At 42.9% G+C, this 19,479-nt stretch overlaps 1 protein-coding gene across 4 annotated transcripts in view; it reads left to right on the forward strand.

Moving 5' to 3' along the window:
* OGFOD3 (2-oxoglutarate and iron dependent oxygenase domain containing 3) overlaps positions 1–19,479 on the forward strand; it is a 1,085,915-nt gene that overhangs the window by 794,514 nt on the left and 271,922 nt on the right. For all 4 annotated transcript variants that reach the window (XM_085616866.1, XM_085616868.1, XM_085616865.1 and 1 more), the window contains one exon: positions 14,053–14,206. In XM_085616866.1, coding sequence (XP_085472992.1) covers positions 14,053–14,206 — 154 coding nt within the window. The remainder of the gene's footprint in view (positions 1–14,052; positions 14,207–19,479) is intronic.

Genomic DNA, 19,479 nt, shown 5'->3' on the forward strand with positions numbered 1-19,479 from the left:
CCATTCCAACATGGTGCCCACAATGACCCTGACCAGAAGTGCAGGCAGTGGTCCGAGGGAGGAAATCAAAAGAAAAGGGACAGAAAGGAGGCGAGCGGGAAATTCGGAGACATCGAACGTGGGGACTGGAGAAGAGAGACCGGAGCACACTACGGAGGCGAGGGAGACCCAAGATGAGGTCGCCAGCATCGAAAAGCCTCACTGAGAGGTGGAGGTCGGCGAGGACGTCGGAATTCAGGAACTGGCTGTCACCAGAGAAAGCAGCTCAATGAGCAACACGAGCGGGTCCAGCCCTCTCCCAGGGGAAGAGGAGTGTGCAGCTCCCATCCCCATGGCCCAGGAGGGTCGTGGGTTCAGGCAAGTGACACAGAAACCTTTGCGCTATGTAAAAGGGTGGTGGGCAGGGTTAAAGGGCACCCAAGTCTAAACCTGGCACAATTTATCCCCGCACTAAGGCACGCGGTACAGCAGGGACGGTGATGGGTGCACTTGACCTCTCCCCTTATTCAACCTTAGAGACACTTTCCACATCCTTACCTCTGCTATTCGTTACTTTGTTTTTCCCGTACCTTTGACAGGAAGAGGAGTTGGACTACGTGGCCATCAGGAGTACATGACGGGAGACAAGATTATCACTGATTTACCTGCTGGCCCAGACTATAATTTAGGACCACGCTAAGAGATGCCCCTGCATTGTTTGTGACTCAGAACTTTCCCTCCCCTTTTCCATCGCATCCTAAGGACTGTGATTATATTGCGATTAATAAAACAATCACTAACCTCTGCCCTGGGTCGTGTGTTTGTAAGAAAGACATCTTTTCCCGACCCTCCGGAACCGGGGATGCTTACAGTACATTAACGTTGTGCAAACCACTATACATACCCCATATTACATACATCCTCACTACACTCTCCCCTCAAGGACAGAAACGCCTGCTTTTGACCTTGGAAAGGAGGACCCCTTTATTCTTTATTTGCTATACATTTTATTCTTGGCCACACATTTCTAAAATCTACAATTCCTAGACTCAATTTTGTGGAAATGGAGTCACGATAAGGTTTGTATTAATGTGCTTTGTTTTGTAATAGGGCGTACTCCATCCCCAGAAGCAAAACAACGCCTTTCTTATGAAAAGCAGGCCTTCGGGCTGGTGAAAATGAGAAAAAAAATGTGGTGCCCCGTGTGAGAGACCGGATGGAGAATGAAGCGAGTGGGGCTCTGCTGCAATTTACAAAAACACTCCCTGGGGAGGACCAAGCCTCCGGGGGTCGGGATAACATTTATTGGTGTTTAATAGTGAGAGTGCATGTGGGGGGCCTCTTGATCGAGCCATCCTTGGTCCAGGGGATCAAATCTCCCCAAGACCGAACAGAGAAAGGGCCACAGAGTCGGTGGGAATCTCCACCTGCACCCACCCCCTGCTGTTTGGGGGTGCGGGACAGGCCTCATACAGAAGGAGCTGGCTCCAGAAAGGCACAGAGAAATTGCGCTGTGGTGCAGGGAGTTAGCAGAGTAGCATAGCTGTGAGCTTCCCAAGCTGCCCCAATGACAGTGTGGCACCCAGGTACCTAGTGAGCATGGACACCCAACATTAACGAAGTTAGGAGTGTGCCGCAAGGCTGCTTAAGATAAGGAAGTGTGGTGCGAAGCCTCTTGGACAACAGAAAAGGTGCGAAGCTGCTTAATAAATATGCATGCTGCCTGGCCTAGGAGGGCCCTCACCAGGAGAATTTTCGAAAGTTACCCTAAATCTCCCAGGGATTGAATCACTGACCACAGGAGAGGCCTTCCAGATTTTAAAGTACTTTTGGAGCTAAATCTTATGCTCATACGCTCTGGAGTGTGGGAAACTCTGTTGGCCGGTCCTAACGCTGCAGTAGCATCATAGTAAAAATCGAAATAAAACACTAGGACACATATTTTTCATTATAATGCTTTACTGGCAATGGTTCTATTTGGCAATTGCGGTTGCAAAACATCGCAATTACCACCTACTACTGCATTTGCATTCACAAATGGGAAGGGGTCCCCTAGTAGGAGACCCCTTCCCCTTTGCAAATGCATGCGAAAATATTTTTTAAGGGCTGGCAGTGGTCCCATGGACCACTGCCTGCCCTTAAAAAACAAAACAAAAACGTTTCATTTTTTTTGTTTTTTATCAATTCATCCTGGTTTCCTTCAAGGAAAACGGGCTGCATTTGAAAAAAAACTGCTTTATTTAAAAGCAGTCCCAGACATGGTGGTCTGCTGAGCCCAGCAGGCCACCGTCCCTGGAAGGGCCCGTCATTCCCAAAGAGCTTGTAAATTGCAAGAGGCTCATTAATATTAATGAGCCTCGCAATTTGCAACCCCATTGGGAATCGCAAACATGGTTAAACACACTGTTGTACATTTTATTTTGTGCCACGCAATTTGCGACTCGCAATTAGTCGCAAATTGCGAGGCGCAAAATAAAATGGTCGTACATCTTGCCCGGAGACTTTAACTCATGCCATTTCACAGACCACTTGTTTAATGGGTTACTGAGTGTGACACATATATTTTGTGGTTCCTTATTCTTTTCTTTTATCTTTAAAAGGCATTTTTGGTCATATTTCCATGCCCGTTTAAATACATACTTTGCAGGTCTCCTGGGATAGCCTCTAAGTGTCTTAATGTGAATATTTGAGCGCAAAAACTGACAGATAGGTAAATTATCTTCAAGCAGTGTCCTCTCAGTTGGCTTACGGAAAACCAGGTATATAGTATATTACATCATTTTAAATTGTGAAGATTGATCCTCTTTACTTTGTTCTATTATAGAGGATGACTTCTTACTCTAATTTGCTATTCATAAAACAATATAGAGGCCGATTACGATGTCGGTCGGAAAGCCTCTGACCACGGAATGCTTGGGTGCCTGTTTGCGTGTGGAGTGTCAGTTGATCGATGCAGACTGAGCAGCAGGGAGGCTGCTCCTGGTGTGGCTACGCTTTATTTTCTCCTACTTAACCTATGCTGGAACTAAGTCTGAATAAAGTTATCCTGTTTATACAGCTGGCTCATGGACTTCCATTTGCGAAACTTTCCTACTGACACGGTCGGTGTGCGTTCCGACAGTTGAATTACGCCAGCGGTCGAAGCGTGAACCGGCCAGACATTCTGCCACGGTTCTGACCGGCTCTCAGAGTCTTCCGGCCGGTCTGAACCATCCCTTAAATCCCCTATGGGTGGCATTACCACCGTCTGGATTACAGTGTCAGTTTCCCACAGCCTTTTTGTGCCGTCCTTTCCGACACAAAGCTTGTTGGATAGCGACTTTGGGGACCCCTAGCAGGGCCCCCTTGCCTCTGCGGCCTTTGGTTGGTGGCCGAGGGCGTACCTAGGGTGCCCCCCTGTAAATCCATGCACTGTGTCACAGGCACGATGGGGTGCCTGCCACAGGATGCAGGGTTTTACACACACCCCCATTTCTTCATGGGAGCCTGTATTACAGCTGGTTTACTGCCCTACACAGTCTCCTATGGAGAAATGGGAGTATCCCACCGAACAGTGTTCGGTGCCTTTGTAATCAGGTGGTCGGAACCGCCGACCGGAGCTCGGTTGGTCTCGAGACCGAGATAGACTACAACTGACATCGTAATAAGCCCCATAGTCTCTCTGTGCTTTCTTTTCAGATCAAGAAAATGTCATAAAGTCTTTTCTAAATTACAGTGTTCTCTGTGATTGGATTGGCATCAGTATACGTGCTGTGCGCTGTGTTTGTGCTGCACGAAACTGCCAAAAGAGGCTGGCTGATTAATACATCGACACCGTGAATTGTTGAAGTTGAGCATTCAACACCGTGAATTGTTGAAGTTGAGCATTTGAAAACGTTGGCAGCCTGCCACCGAAAAACGGAGGGCTTCTTTTCCAACAAGCCAGCGAGTGCTGCCATGGCTCCACATCCCTGCTGGCTATTTATCTGCCAGGACCTTTGTGACTTGAGTGCACTTTACAGTAGTAGCGAATGTTACATAAGCGAGGCACGGGTCCCCGTGCAGGACAGAACAATGATGCAAGCTTTAGTTGCAAGTGTGCAGCAAGGCACCATCGCGTTTCTGTGAATGGAAGTTAAAAAAACACACCGCTTTCAAGCCGAGCCTTCGGGCTTGTGTGCAGTGCAGAGCGCTCTGCGCAAGTTTCCTGTGCAGTTCTCAGATGCACGGGTTGGCAGAGAGCCCGGGGCTACACGGAGCCTGCCGAAGGTTAGTATAGTTCTGTGCTTACACAACACGAAACTGAAAGGGTTCTACTTTGTGCTTCTTTCTCCCCGTTTGTTTACACACTGCAGGGACGGGGGAGGGGCCGGGTTGCATTTTAAACAGTTTTAAATCGAATACTTGACATTTAATAGAAGCGAGACGATCAAAGAGGCTAAACGGAGGCTTACCCGTACTCGAAAGAAATTGGATTATTTACATTGTGAGTGGCGAGCAGCGGGTGGATCGAACATGTCTGCCAAGGTGTTTTTCTTGTTTATTTTTTGTGATTTGGTGACCTGGGAAATCACGCAGTGTGGACGGTTTCAGTTGCAAGCAAGAGTTCTTAATAAAGCTGACATTTCTCATTTATAAAGCATGCTTTCGAAAGGAAATGCAGCTCCGGGTATTTAGAGGGAAACCGAAAAGAAAAAAAAAGGACGCGAGAGGTGCGCGCGCGATCGGAAAAGTGAAAGCTGGCTGGCGAGTGGTGTGTGATGTGCGCGCACCATGATGAGAGAGGAAAGCCAGATGGCGCCTCGGCTCGTCATTGTACGCGTAACCGCACGCTCTATGCCACCCGGTCGGACTTTTGAAAGCCCACTCACTAAATGTCTCGCCAGAGCAGCGCATGCGCTGGCTCAGGCGAGACCTGAAAAATGATATATTGGTGCAAAACTATATATTTTTCGATATTTTTGTAATCACCATTATAAGTATAGGAAAACAATCTTTTTGAAATCAATATTTTTTGACACAATATTCTTGTATCACGATATTGTTGTTTTCCATTTTGAGTCAGTGAGCAATTGCCCACTTTGCCCATGCCTTATACCATAGACAAATAGTTCTAAAATCTGCTCCACCTCACATACTATGAATTCATCCGCTCTACGTATCTGCATTATCCAGGGATCCCGAATTAGTGCAGCCGGGGTGTGGATGTTTCAGGCTTAACAGTGTGGAACAGTGGTTCTGTGAAATGAGAATTATGGACAATTGTACCAGAACTACTAAAGAGTTATAAGACTGACCAAACTAAAATCGATCCAGATTATTATTTAATATTTAGTCTTTGAGCCCTAGCAACATAAAAACACTATCTAATGTATATCCTTTCACCTTAAAGCGCATTAAGACCCATTCCTCTTTTATAGATATTAATTTAGTGAATGGGTACGCAAATGAACTTTTTCTCACACTTACAAATACTTTTATGTTCCCTATTGTGAGTTATACCTAATAAATGACAGCACTACTTTGCCTACACCATCTCTTTTATCCTACATTTTGATATAACTGCAGCATAACTAGAGTTACAAGAAAGGGCCCTGTGGTGAACCTAAAGCTGATATAGCTATAATATTGATATGTAATACTTGCATTGGTATCTCCTTTACAATTTCTTTCACCCTCTCACACGAACAAGAACATGACATCTTAGAACGAGGACAAAAATATATTTCTATCTAGAGGTCTTGCCTGGTGGAAATGCTGGCTTAGGGGTCAATTTGTATAATGGTGGAGAGGATACTCTGTCGCAACAGTGACGGAGTATCCTTTCCGCCAACATATTGGGCTGCCTCCCAGATTTAAATGCTGGTGCTCTTTGGTGTAACGACTGCGGAGACGGTTGCACCCCTTTTCATGGACCAACAGAGTAAGGGGTGTTGGAAATTGACCTGAATTCCTGGCCACCTAATTTAAATCGGCAGACATAGAGGCCAGTGTCACTGCCCCTCACTGCCAAGAACACCCTGGTGGTAAAGGCAGTGAAAACCTCAAAATTCCCCCCTTGACATGAGAGAAAACTCCCATAACGAGGGAGCATTTTAAAAAAAAAGAAACATTCAAAGACTAATCCCCGCTTTGAGGCTTTGTTTTTGAAAATAAACAAAAATTGACATTTTGCCATGCGGCTTTAGTCAGGTTTGAGTTTCAATACCCCAAAGATAGTTTCTTTATATTGTAAGTGCAATATAAAAGCGTGAAGGGACCACAGTTCCTTATCGTCTTGTGCCAGGTTGTTTGGGTTACATCAAACTCAATGTTATTTTCTGTTTTGGTATTGTTTTGCTACTTAGCATAAAATATAGAGTATATGTACAGTTGCAGGAATGCAAACATAGGCCCTTCTATTCTAGCACAACATCAGTCAATGAGTACGGGGAGCAGCAACACTTTTAAAGGAAAGGGAATGTTCAATACACTTGTCGAAAATGTTCTTGCCCTTATTATAACTAACAATCATGCGATCGTAGATTCGAAGAATAATGTGGCAGCTATTTTACAATCTAATAATAACTCTAATAGTGACAGTGTTGTATAATAATGTTATGGACTGAAAAGTACTGCAGGACTACCATTTTGCTTCATTGACTTGAGAAAGACTAGAGCGCCTTTGGGCTGTAGCTGCTTGTTTCTGAACAGATCAATAGGCCATTGGCACCAATGTCAGTGCTTGCTAAGCACAATTGAAATGCTTATTAGGTACAAAAGTGGCATAATAAAGCGCAAATTAGCATTCAGCACCTCTCCATTTCAATGCCTGCGCAGACGAGGTGATTCAGAAATGTGAAACTGCTGTTGCTTATGCACAGGGTACACTGCCTCTTCCCCGAGTCCTCACGCATCGAGTTTGAAACCCAATGAATCCTGCCTAAAGTAAATCAAACTCCCTTAGTGCTTCACTCATCACGTTATACCTCTGGTAAAGATATGGCAAGACTTTAGTGCCTTTCTTGCAAACTGAAAGCTACATTCCAACCCCTATGCAAACACATTTGCACAGGGATCGAAATGACAAATTGCTTGATAACTTTCCGGTGTTCTATAGCACGAACCTGGCCTGAGGGCAATAGAGCGCTTTACATGAGCACCAGAATATTTTACACTTTTTTTAAGGCACAGGGAGATTACATGATTTGCCTAGAATCACAGGTTATTGAGCCAATCCTGGAACTCAAACCTGGGTTCTTAGATCTAAAGTCAGCAGCTGTAGCCACTAGGTCACATCTCCTGACACCTTCAGACTTTTTCCCTCAATAAATGTAGGAAGGCCAAGCCTGCTGACAATTGTTTTGGGGGAAAAGCCCAGAGAAAAAGGTAAAACGTGGAATTTGATGTGTTAAAACCAGTTTCTTATGTTAAGCCTCATTTTCAAGATGAAAACTCGAAATGTAAGGTTTTCATCACCCATGGTAAAAAAACTCACCCTAGGGTAATGGTATTCATCAGGATTGATAAATACCCCACTCTACTCTGCCCAATTTGTAACGAGTGCCTAAAAAAAAATGCGTCGTCTGACCAGCTTCCCACCTTGAACTCCAGAGAGGCTGGGTATGAAGAAAATATGAAGGAAAATAGTGCCGGGGAGTGGTGAGAAGAAGAAGGAGAAAGAGGCATAGGGGTGAAAAGTGTGTTTTCTCCTCACGTATAAAAGTCATCAATCAGTCACTCCTCAGCCAAGTACTTGAAGATTTAAATAAAATGAAGTCAAAAGAGACCTTTCCATTCTGTGGTCTCCGATCAATTAGGACTCCTGGATCTTGTTGATTATCTGAAGAGGCAATGTCCTGCAAATTCCGCAGCCTCTTTCAGCAAGAGCATTAGGACCACAAGCAATTTCATCTGAACACTTCCGTATAGTGTAGTAACTAAGGAAAATGGATCAACAGGGCCTGTTCTCTCAGATTATAGGGGGGTGATTCTTTTGTGTTGATTGAGTCATCAGAAAAGCATCAGTAGCCCCCTTTGAAACATTTAAGATACTCATGCTGGTCTGGGACCTAGAAATTAAATCATAGTATTTAGCATCTTGACTGAGAACAGATTCGTATCCTATGCTTGCATGGTCAGGTAGAGGGGTTTAGGAAATTACTGCATCCTTCCTCCCCACGCTTTCTCAACTGGCACAGATTCAGTTTGGCCTGTCAGGTTTGGTTTTCAGGGCATCTTCTGCCTACATGTAAACAACACAAAAATGTTACTTTGCTCCAAGTCATTCTGCTTACAAGGCAAGAAGACATAATTTCACATCTCATCAAGTGGATCATTTTTCCACAACTGAGCTTAATGGCTGAACAGGTTGAGGTTCTGGTAGAAACCAGCATACTCTTTACAAGTTCATTACATAAATAATTCAGGATTTGCATTTTGGTTCTGGAAAAAAGCTTTACCTATTCTCATGTGCCTTCACAATGTCACATTTTTCAATTGGGCTGTATCAGACGCTGTTAAGAATCCAATAGTTAGGAGCAGTTTAGGCAATCCTCCTTTACACCCAGTGAGTCTAGTGCCCGTCTGGTGCCTGCCTGCTCCTTGGCCTCCTAAATCTTTTTCCATCAATAAGGATTTTTGAGTGTTGGATATTTCATAAATTCACAAGCTTGAATTATTCCCCCATATCAGACTGAGAATCCCTTGTACCTTTAAAACAGCGTAAACACTTAAAATAACCATAAGCTCAAAATATTGTTTGTTTAGCAACACATTCACCTCATTTGAAACGGTCCAAACTTCAGCCAGTGAGGTAGATTAGCTGACCACTCTACTCCCCCCTATATACTAAAGCAGTTTGTTTTTCTACCACGCATCGCATGTGAGGGACTCTTGGGAAGAGCTTTGCTGTGTCTTGGGATCTTTGCTACATTTCAAATGATTTCAATCATTCTCTGCCAGCCCTGGCTTCATCTAAACTGAACAGTTAGCTGTTTCTGGGGTTATTTTTTTCTCTGGCTCAGGGAAATCATAGGGCTTTTTACTGCTTCGAGCTGTTGCTGCCTAACCAGGTCTTGTAGTTTTGTCAAAATCTTTCAGACCTAACTGGAGAACATTCCCTATCTAGCAAGTAGGTTTATTTGTTGGCATGGAACCATTATATGTTCTCCTAGTCAGCGTCTGCCTCAAGTGCTGTGCCCATTACTTCCCACACCTCAGGATCTGGACACAGGTGAACAGCAGGATGATGATTAGAGGGTTCAACCAAAAGAAGTTATTTTCTATGACCTGGGCCATCATTCTGACGATGAAGAATGGAGATACGCCATCCTACCCTTGGAGCCTTACTCAACACCGGATGATATTGCTTGCTTCTTTTCTTTGCTAGAGATAACAGTCAATAATCGTGATCTCCCATTGGTGACAGTAGAACAAAAATGCTATCTTTACGACTTCAAAGAACAGCCTGCAAAGTCAGTCAGTCAGTCAGTCAGGTTGATTCTAATTCTGAAGTATGGAAGATGATGAAGAGACCTGCTACTGTTCAGGCTGTCATAGCAAGCCTTTATAAAAAAATATAGAGCAACATATTTTATAAAAAATATAGAGCGACATATTCTGGGCCTGTATTTCATGAAGGACGTAGTCACCTTGCACACAAACCCCATGTCCATTAAATCAAGCGTTTAACTTAATTTTTTTCTTTCCAAACCATTCAACATCGAATGTGAAAGTAGTACACATTTGGCCACCTCTTCATCTCCTTGTTGTTCGGCCCCTTGCCCAAGCAGTGCTTTGCCCTCTAGTTTTCAGCCTGCAATACCTTTTTGTCACAAGAAGGTAAATGGCCCCCTTAGAGTTAGAGTGAAGGTAAGCTCCACTTGACGCATTTCAGCAACAGCCGCACTATTTACGGGATGCTGCTCCCGGGGATCTGCAGTGCAGCTACGTGGAAGACGAGACACACTTTTATCAAGCACTACTACATGGACTTAAACACGTCAGCTAGCTCATCGGTAGGCCAAACAGGCCTATAAAAACTGGTTCAATGTAGGCGAGCCTGCTTTCTTATTGAACATTTGGTATACTGCTTGCAATTCTAATTCAAGCAAGTAAACCAATGAAAGATCTAATGCTTGAGAAGATATGATCCTTATTGCTTTACATACATTCCCCCCTACCCTGTCAGATGCCCACTACCTGTTCTAGGTTTTCTTCAAATTTCTGGTAATGAATCAGAACTACTACAGTGGCCTCTAGAAGGCGAAGGAACCTCGACACATTCACATCATTGGCTGAAGTTTGGGTAGTTTCTTATGAGGAGGATGTACTACTAAACAAATGTTGTTGGTCCTATGATCAGCTTATCGATGTTTATTGCTAATTTTAAAGTACTGTGGATGGTAAATGATTAATGCATGTTAATCTATTAAAGATGCCAATCCTGAAGAAAAGGAGATACAGATAAGTAACTAGTTTCTCCCCATCCCACAGTAAGAAACCATGTCCTTTTGACCTTTATTTTTACTTGGAAAGAACTGAGTGATCCAGATATTTCACGGGACAACCACTCCTCATGCTGTATATCTGTGTGTTTTTGTTGTGCATCAACCATTGGAATGAACAGTGCTTAGATTGAGCTGAGAGTAAAAAATAAACAAAGTGGAAAGACTGAGGAAGAGAAGCATGGAAAGCCGTCATAAAGGGAGAAATTAGAAACCTGCAAGAGCTAGGTAAAGGGACAGCAGTATCTGGAAGCAGATTAAAGAGGCCTGGGTGAATTCACTAGTATGCAGCCTTGGTGCTGAGCACGCTGACGTGTAATTCCACGTCCCACAGGCATCTGAGCAGAGCCTCGGTTGACCACATGCGTAGGTTTACAAATTAAGCACTAGGAAAGAGCTGCAAATATTATACAATCCACAAAGAATATGTTATTCTTAAATCGAAAGCTCTAGAGATATGGTGATCACACATATGTGAAAGGCAGTTTAGCAGTCCATCGTCTCATATGTGCTCCGCAAGCGTTACACACTACATGGAGGCTTAAGAAACCATCCCTGGTGTATTCAAGAGGTCCTAAACATATTGATTTTTAGGTCTCGCCTGGCGAACGCAGCGCGAAGCGCTGCTGTCGCCAGCGAGATCTATTATTGCTGTCTTGCCTCGGAAGTGGGACAGGAGATGGGCACGCGCAGGCTCTTGGCGGATTTGAGTTGGTGTACGCGCTTACAGCCACGCGGCGTGCACATCTCCTGTCCCCCTTCCCTCGCAAGTCAGCATGCAGTTTCACTTTCGTGAACATTCACTCGTTAAAAACGCAGCATTTGTTAAAAACATATTTTATTCTCTCCGATCTATAAACTGTAGCATTACAGATTTCTTTCCTTTCATATTTGCATGCCATAGTATATGGCGATTTGGTGGACGCATTTTTTACTGGCTTTCTCGTTAACGAACAACAGAATGCACACGCAAAATATGCGCGCAGTAGCTTTTCCTTTAAGGGCGATAAGAGATTTTCTAAGATTCACGGGCATGGTGTTTCTCCGTGTTTGTTGCCAGGGTGTAAACAAAGCGTTGTTGCCCGCTTTACAAGCAAGTCCTAAAGTGCAGGGGAGTTTACCTTGTCGCTGACCGGCCTGGCCCTCCGCTCCTCCTCAGTGACCAGCTTTCTCTTTTCCGCCGTGCCTCACACCGAGCCAGGAGTCGCACTTCCTTCGTGCCTGGTCGGATCCCGGAGGCGTGTTTTGGGGAGACAGCCTCAATACCTCCGCCCGAATGCACATCGGCTCACGAAAGCAGCAGCATCGCAGAGCTGCCCGAGCGAGCTTAAAGAGACACTCGCTTCACTGCGCGCTCCGTGTTGCAAAGCCCACGGCTCCCCTTCTCCTCCACCGACAAACTTAAAGAAATCCAGGAATGCTGCTGATTTCATCTCGGTCTTTAAGAGCCCGCAGCGTCTCAGAACCAGCTTGCTTTTTTTGTCATGCCATAAGCATGCGCTGTATAGGGGTGTACGTGATTTAATTCAATATTCTGAAGACGGCAAGGTGGGGTTCGCTCACTTGTTAGTGCCACAAAAACGCCAGTGTTTCCATAGGCGAGACGCCGATTTCCAAAGAAAACATTAACATCTGCGTTTGAAAGGAACAAGTTTCGGCTTTTTGTGTGTGAATATTTTCGCCATCTGCTGGGCACTGCATGAAAAACTTATTTATGCAACATGACTCGTATTTGGCAAATTAGTTCGTGGTATGAAACATTTTAAATTGGCTAGCTGTTTTTAAGCACATCACACAAGTATTTACGTTGTTTCTAAGCGCAGTACAGGACTGTTGGCTCTATTATCTAGTTTCATGGTACTGAATTTAACGACCAGGCTACATTCAAAGGTGAGACGGTCTTGCTAAGATCCGATAGGATGACGAAGAAGGTAGCCGAAGAGGTAATCTGTGAGTCATCTTCCCGTAAGACACTTCATTAATACATGCCATCAACCAACTCCACTGTGAAGGCCTTTTCCTTGCGTCAGCTAAGTATATATATGTTCGTTTGATTTGGTGAACATTAAACCATAAAAAAAAACTCAAAAATACATATACAAACAACCACTCCATCATAAACATATAAATCACCATGAGGAAAACATACAATTATTCAAATATATATCATCTTGTATGTGAATAATGAGAATACATGATTGGTAAATAGTAACAAGCAGGGTCGAACTGGGACAAAAATGTGACCGGGACACCAAAATAAAAGTGGCCCTGATTAGCGTGCAAGAGAGATTGGAAAAAGTGGCCCACATTTGCAAATCAGAGCAGTGTTGAACTTGTAAAGACAAACTGTATGGGTATTTTGCGGGGAGGGAGGGGGACTGCATGTGTTTGTGTTGCAGTCTAATGCCTGTGACAACAATATCATTGAAATCAACAGGAACAACAAGCATTTGCAATGCAATAGGTCTCGCATTTGCGAGAGTTGGTGCTATTGGCATTGTAAATGACAATGCCTTTTATTCATTTGTTTTGAAACCCTGCAAGCGGCGCATACACATGCACTTTGTATGCATAGTCCTTGCTTACGAGAAGCAAGGCTTGCAGTAAAGGAGACTGCCAGCATTGCTTCTCATGAGCAAGGACTATAAGTACAAAGTGCTTGTTTAGGCACAGCTTGCAGGTTTTCAAACGCATAAATAAAAGGCATTGTCATTTACAATGCCAATAGCTCCAACTCTCGCAAATGCGAGACCTATTGCATTGCAAATGCTTGTTTTTAAAGGTTTGAATGTGTCCTACTGGTTATAGGCAAGAGAGAGGAGTTATGCGTAGGGTGCAGTTATATTTAATCTCCCCTGGTATTTCTAAGCGTAGGCTCCCTCCCATTCACATTCCTCCATCCTCACCCATTCCTCATAATCTGCCATTTCTTATTTTGAATGGCTTAAACATTTAGAATTAAGTACTGCCGACAGTCGCTACAGAAAGGCTGGGTGGCTCATTGCATTGTGCATCGAGCATGCATGTTGCCAACTTGCATATAGCTTTGCCTAATACTTTTGTAAAGGAGTTTTCGTTCTTGCCACATAGTGATTGGTCTTCCAATGGTTGAAATGTGAGAGAGGCCAGGACAAGCAGTACATATTCTGAACTCTTGGCTTGATTACAGGACAGAATCCCCAGTTTGCTCTGTTTTAGTTAGTAGTTTGAAGAAGAAGACTGCACGTAAAGAATGTACTGAACAAAAACTAGAGAGCAGTGTTTATGTAGGGCAGGATGAGTAGTAGAGATCCGAAAAGTGTAGCTCTGCTGAGACATCTCCTTGAAATTATGTGAAAGCCTAGTTTTAAAATCTCAAACATAATGGCTCCACTCTTTTAAGGTGGAGAGCAAAGTGGTTGGCAGTAATCACAGAGGAATCATCTTGTTTACAAAGACAATATTCCAAAAAGCATATACCTAACTCTGCAAGTGTAGAATCATCCTAATCATTATTATGTGACTTTGTTTGGAACATTTGAGTTCTTTCTAATTATGGCTTATCACTAATATCACCAATATGTATTCCCATGCCAATGCCCTCACTTCGTGCTTTTTTGTGTTCTAGGGATATAAGACAAAGAATACAGTTGGCGATAGCAAAATCTTTTGGTATCAGTTCTTCCAACTTGTACTTGACCAAACCCACCTTCTTCTCCCGAATGAACAGCACAGCAGCGAAGACCACACATGACGAGTACTGGCATCCTCATATCGACAAGGTAACTATAAGGTTTGGTGGATCAAGTGGGCATGATTTCTCTGGTATCTGACAGAGCATCTAGATTGCCTTAGTGAGTTCACACGTCTTGCTGTACATGATATCCGGCCAACAGTATCTGCTCTGCCCATCACTCACGTGATTGAGTTTTTATGAAATTAGCTGTAATAACTAATTTCTTGTCAATTTTAGAATGAACTACCTACTTTCTATAATGTTTCTTTCGGATGGATAAATGCTACATCCAACCGATTCCTCATCTCATCAAATAGCTCCAATGGACAGACTAGATCCAGAAGTTTTTGCAAAACCACCAGGCGCTCTAGAGCAGTTCCAGAAGGATTGTGTTTTTGCAATGCTTCCAGCTGGCACCAAAATTGTCCTCACTGGTACACATGGAGCCACTTGTGCCTCAGTCCTTACTTATGACCTCTTTTTCTAGGGCCACTGGTCCATATGTACAAAGCTATTCAGTATTTCTTAACCGGATGAATTGCTATTTCGGCCCGTTAAGAAATGCTAAATGGCATTTTCAGATTTACAAAGTGCCAAAACCAATCACAATTTACGATTTCTACACTGTAGAAATCACAAATTTCGACCACGATTTAGAAATCGCAAATAGGGATTACCTATTTGCGATTCCTAAAGCTCATGTACAAAGCATTTCCTAAATGCGGATTGGGCATTTAGGAAATGTAATTACCGTCAACTTCAAGTCGACCATGTACAAAATGTCTTGAAATGCATTTGTTTGTTCTGACATGAAGCACGCATATGTCCCTAGGCATATGTACACTCACTTACATGTGCACTAGGAAACTCGGTGTCTCCAGGGGTGCCTTAAACCCAGAGACACCCTTTGCTTTTCATTTCTTAAATTGCAATTTTCTATTAGGAAATCATAATTTAGGAAATGCGAACCATTTCCATTTTTGCCCATAGGCAGGAATGCAAAGGCATTTCCTATTTGCGATTCCCTAATAGCAATTCCTAATCTGTAGGAATCGCTATTAGGGAATTGCTGATTTTTTACATATCCTTTTTAATTTCTTGAATGGCGATTCCTACGGAGTCACTATTTAAACGGGAACCTTAGTACATCTTGCCCACTGAAACTCAAGAATAACAAAACTACAACATAAAGCAATTTAGAGTGTTTCGCATTTGATTTAATTGTATCTGCCACACTGTCTCCTAATGTGTCGTACAAGTATCTTTACAAGATTGCAAATGACAGTGGTTTTTCATTTTGCAAATGGGGCAAATGTACTGTTCCATGTCTGTATCAATGAAATTCAGTAAAGATATTTAAAAAATAAAATTAAAAAATTAAGCAACTTAGAGTGTAGTCAATGGTGATGGGCGATTGAGGAGCAAGTGGGTGAGAAAGAAAGTATACATTTTTTAAGGTGACTAACTTATTTTTCTAATCTAGCTGGCAACCCCTGTAGGCAAGCACTTCAACACCCTATACAGTGTTTGTAAGTACAATATAAATACTATAGTGCAGTTCAATACATTTCTCCCAATAATCACTCATGTTATGAAAAGCCCCCAAAGCAGTAAAAATATCATGAAGGTGTTAGAGCGAACTCAAATATTGCTACTCAACTGTTATTTTGATCCAGAAAACTATACAGAACAGATAAAACTAAATAATGCTCTGCAAGCACCATAGTGTCAAGACATCATTTCTTGTTTACGAATTGAGGACCAAGTACTGTTTGGTGCCAGAATATTGGTTTTAGAATGTTGTCTGACATAATTCAGTGTCCTCAATGTTTCATACACAAAGTAGTTAATGGGCCGATTTTTTTATAAATGATATTTTGGGCATAACATGTACGTCATATAATAACATGTATGTCATATAATATTTCTTTGTATGATATTCTGACATACATTTCAAGTAGCAACTATGCAAATTGCCCCTCTGAAGGTGTGACACCACAGACCGCTTTCTGGTTTAATGTGCCCTTGTGCCTTCAAGCACCCTTTTCTGTAGATTTTGTTAGCAGCTTAATGTATGCCACAATCTATTATGAAATAACCATGAAAAGCACTCAATGGAATATGAGTACTTTTGTGTGTGAAACACAAGATTTCAATTCCCTTTTATTTAAGAAAACAAATGCAAGTGCATCTTCCGTGACAGACAGAATTCTATGATGACTTTAGGCAGAAAAGCAGGCCTAGCCATTAAGGTACCTCTATACTTTAAAAGGGATGCAATAGGCTGTCCCTCAAGAACATTTGCAGCTTACTCACATAGTGACCTGAGATGAGAACCAAATGAGAAACACAAAAAATGGTCTTTGTTCTAAGGAGTTGCAGATTACATTAATTGGAACAGTCATCCTCCAAAAAGATTCCGGCACCAATGCGCAAATACAAACTGTTTTGTAGAAACTTGTATATTAGTCAGTTAGCAAATGCCTATTCCAGGAAGAACACCTCACCTCCTAGTGGATCGCCAACTTGTTCCAGCATCATCCTAAAACAGAGAGATTTTATGTTAAAGTTATCATGAGACAGTGACAAAATAAATGCCCAAACTAGTTTTTTAACTGGATCCAAACGTATTAGCAACAACTTTAATACATCTGTCTGGTGGAGAATCTAGGTGCACCAGAGCCTCCAACACATCTTCTGAAATATCCTATTCTTAATATCTTATACTCTCGACTAAGGAAAATTGAGACTTACAATGTTCCGGTGGAAAATCATACTCCTTTCTCAGAAGCAGGTCCTTCCTCCAATGCGCCCATCAAAGAGGGCAGACCACCAGGTATAACATTCCACAATAAAATATCATACTCTCCCAGTCCAGTGCAATGTGGGTAACTGATGATCCAAACAACTTTAAGTTCCTGAAACCAGACAGGTCAAAGGAAGTCATACAAGCAAAAAAAGATCCAAGATAAAGATCATGGCATTGTCTAGGGAAATCCTGGATAGGGACTTTACTTGAGCAAAGGCCTGTACATTTCCTGATCAAAGAGATGGGAAAAGGATCCATTATTGGGACTTACTATTTCAGTAAGAGCGTCTTGCGTTTTGTGGTACATCGTGAGATATTGCTTCCTGATGACTGAAGCTGCCTGTCAGAATCAGCAGATAGTCATGCTCCATGGCCCTGAAAGTTATCAGCAGTGCTTACTTGCACAGCAGAAAGGCTGTTACTGCATTGTCCAAATGGTGCAATGGTTTATTGTTGTGAACCAGGGCTTGCACCACCTTCTCTTGAAGGCAGGAAAGAAAAAACACAAGAGCTCACCCGATCTCCATCAGCTTTAAGACACTGATGTGGATTCTGAGCTCCCCTGTGAACCACTGATTTTACTCTGACAAACCTGCCAAATGAGTACTCCCCCCAGAAGAAAGGAAGCCTTTGACACCAGAATAATTAAAGGCCATTATTTGTGAGAAGGTCCAAATAGAGATTCTCTGGCACATGCCACCAGTTAAGCAGACTGAGACTATAACCAAGTCTGAAAGGGGAAGCCGGAACTGCTTTCAGTGGGTGCATTTTGTTGTAGGCTTTGGGAATCTGTTCTATAAGCATTAAGAATGAGAATTCTTAAAGGCAGGGTTGTGGATGAATTAGTGCTGCTGCCTCTGCAATTTACTTCTCCTTCTTCGGAGATAGCAACTCTTGTTCATTCTGGCTGTCCAAAACTGCACCAACTTATTGGTTCCTTCTCGATGGAATCGGAAGAAATCTAGGGGAACACAGCAGAGTGGAGGTGTATTGTAGGTTCAAGAACACTACCACTAGTGAGCTTGCTTTTAACAGCCAGTCATCCTGCTATGTATTAACTTGAGCTTTTTATCTCTGCTTGGTTAACTCGTGTTGTGTTGAGAAAAACCAAATGAAAGTGTAGTGAATTCAGAATGATCTTACACATGTCAAATCTGAGAAGCTTTCAGTCACGTTTGCAATTAGGGAGGAGAAAATATGTGTGCTGTAGAGCATCCGTGCCATATTCAAGATTTACACCTCTAGAGTTTGGATGGGTCGGGGATGACTCTCCTGCCTCCACCCTTCTTTGGCATCTTACGGTTGAAGGAATTTCTTCATCTTCTTTCTCTTTCAATATCAGTGGTTTACAGAGTCTTTTACAATGGCATAGCAAGGGCAGGTGGTACCCAGTGCGGAAAATTTCTTGTCACCCCCCGCCCACATTGAAATTAATCAAATAAGGAGAAAAAAGATAGTTACACATATTTTTGCCATTTTGTCGCCCCACTCAGTGACATTTTGTCACCCCCCTCAGTGATGACACCCGGGGCGGCCCGCACCCACCGCACCCCCCTTCCTACGCCACTGGTCTTTTAGGAGCATTTTGTTCACCACTATTTGGAGTCTGGTGTCTTGATCAGTAGAGCTGGCAGAAATTATGCAGATCGGACAGTGGATTTAAAAGAAACCATAGGCAGTAACTTGAGGTGATTCCATGAATGGCCCCAACTTCAACAGTGGAGTACTGTTAAAGATGATTTAGGATCCAGCATCTGGCCAGAGGGCTATGGTGCCTCTGACTGTCCCCATGTATTGCAGAAAGTGTTGCTGGGTGTTTGCATATTCCTCTGTAACTGCTCAAATTCATGGGAAAAGGTTTGATCTGGCCCCAGAGAGATTTTCACCATCAACGTCCTGCCTAGTACGTTTTCCTGAACAGCTCCTTAAAAGCTAGACCTTGTCATCTATAAATGGCACTGAAGTACCACTTGGGAACACATTAACTGACTAATGGAGTTCATTATTTTCACAATAACAATACGAAATCCATGGGTCACAATGAAACGTTTAAGAAAAAAGTTATGTGCAATGAAAGCTACAAACAGATGAGTGTCTAAGCTCTTTGAATGGAGTCACAATTCAAATCAAATGCCTATAAAAGCCAAAAGGGCATTTCCCTTGTAAGGACCAAATCCCTCACTCACCACGAAGGTGACATGCTTCATCATGGGGATTCTCCTCCCCAAGGAAACCTAGTTCCTTGGAGGGCTACAACTCTCTCAACTCGAGAGAGGAGCACAGGGATGTCTTAACCTACTTAATAGGATATCCTAAATCCTCAAGTGAGCAGTGTAAGTATGAGTGAAGGCGCAGCGCAAACCAAAAGTGTTTGTAATGTGTAAAGGTGCAAAAATGTGATATAAAACTGGATAAGGGTTGTATCAACCAATATTTATTCAAATACACCCTTTGCCAGGATTAAAAAAATAGTGCACCAACGGTATAGATTTAAAACCGTTGTGGTGATA

Source organism: Triturus cristatus, chromosome 7 (assembly GCF_964204655.1).
Source record: "Triturus cristatus chromosome 7, aTriCri1.1, whole genome shotgun sequence".
NCBI classification, from domain to species: Eukaryota; Metazoa; Chordata; class Amphibia; order Caudata; family Salamandridae; genus Triturus; species Triturus cristatus.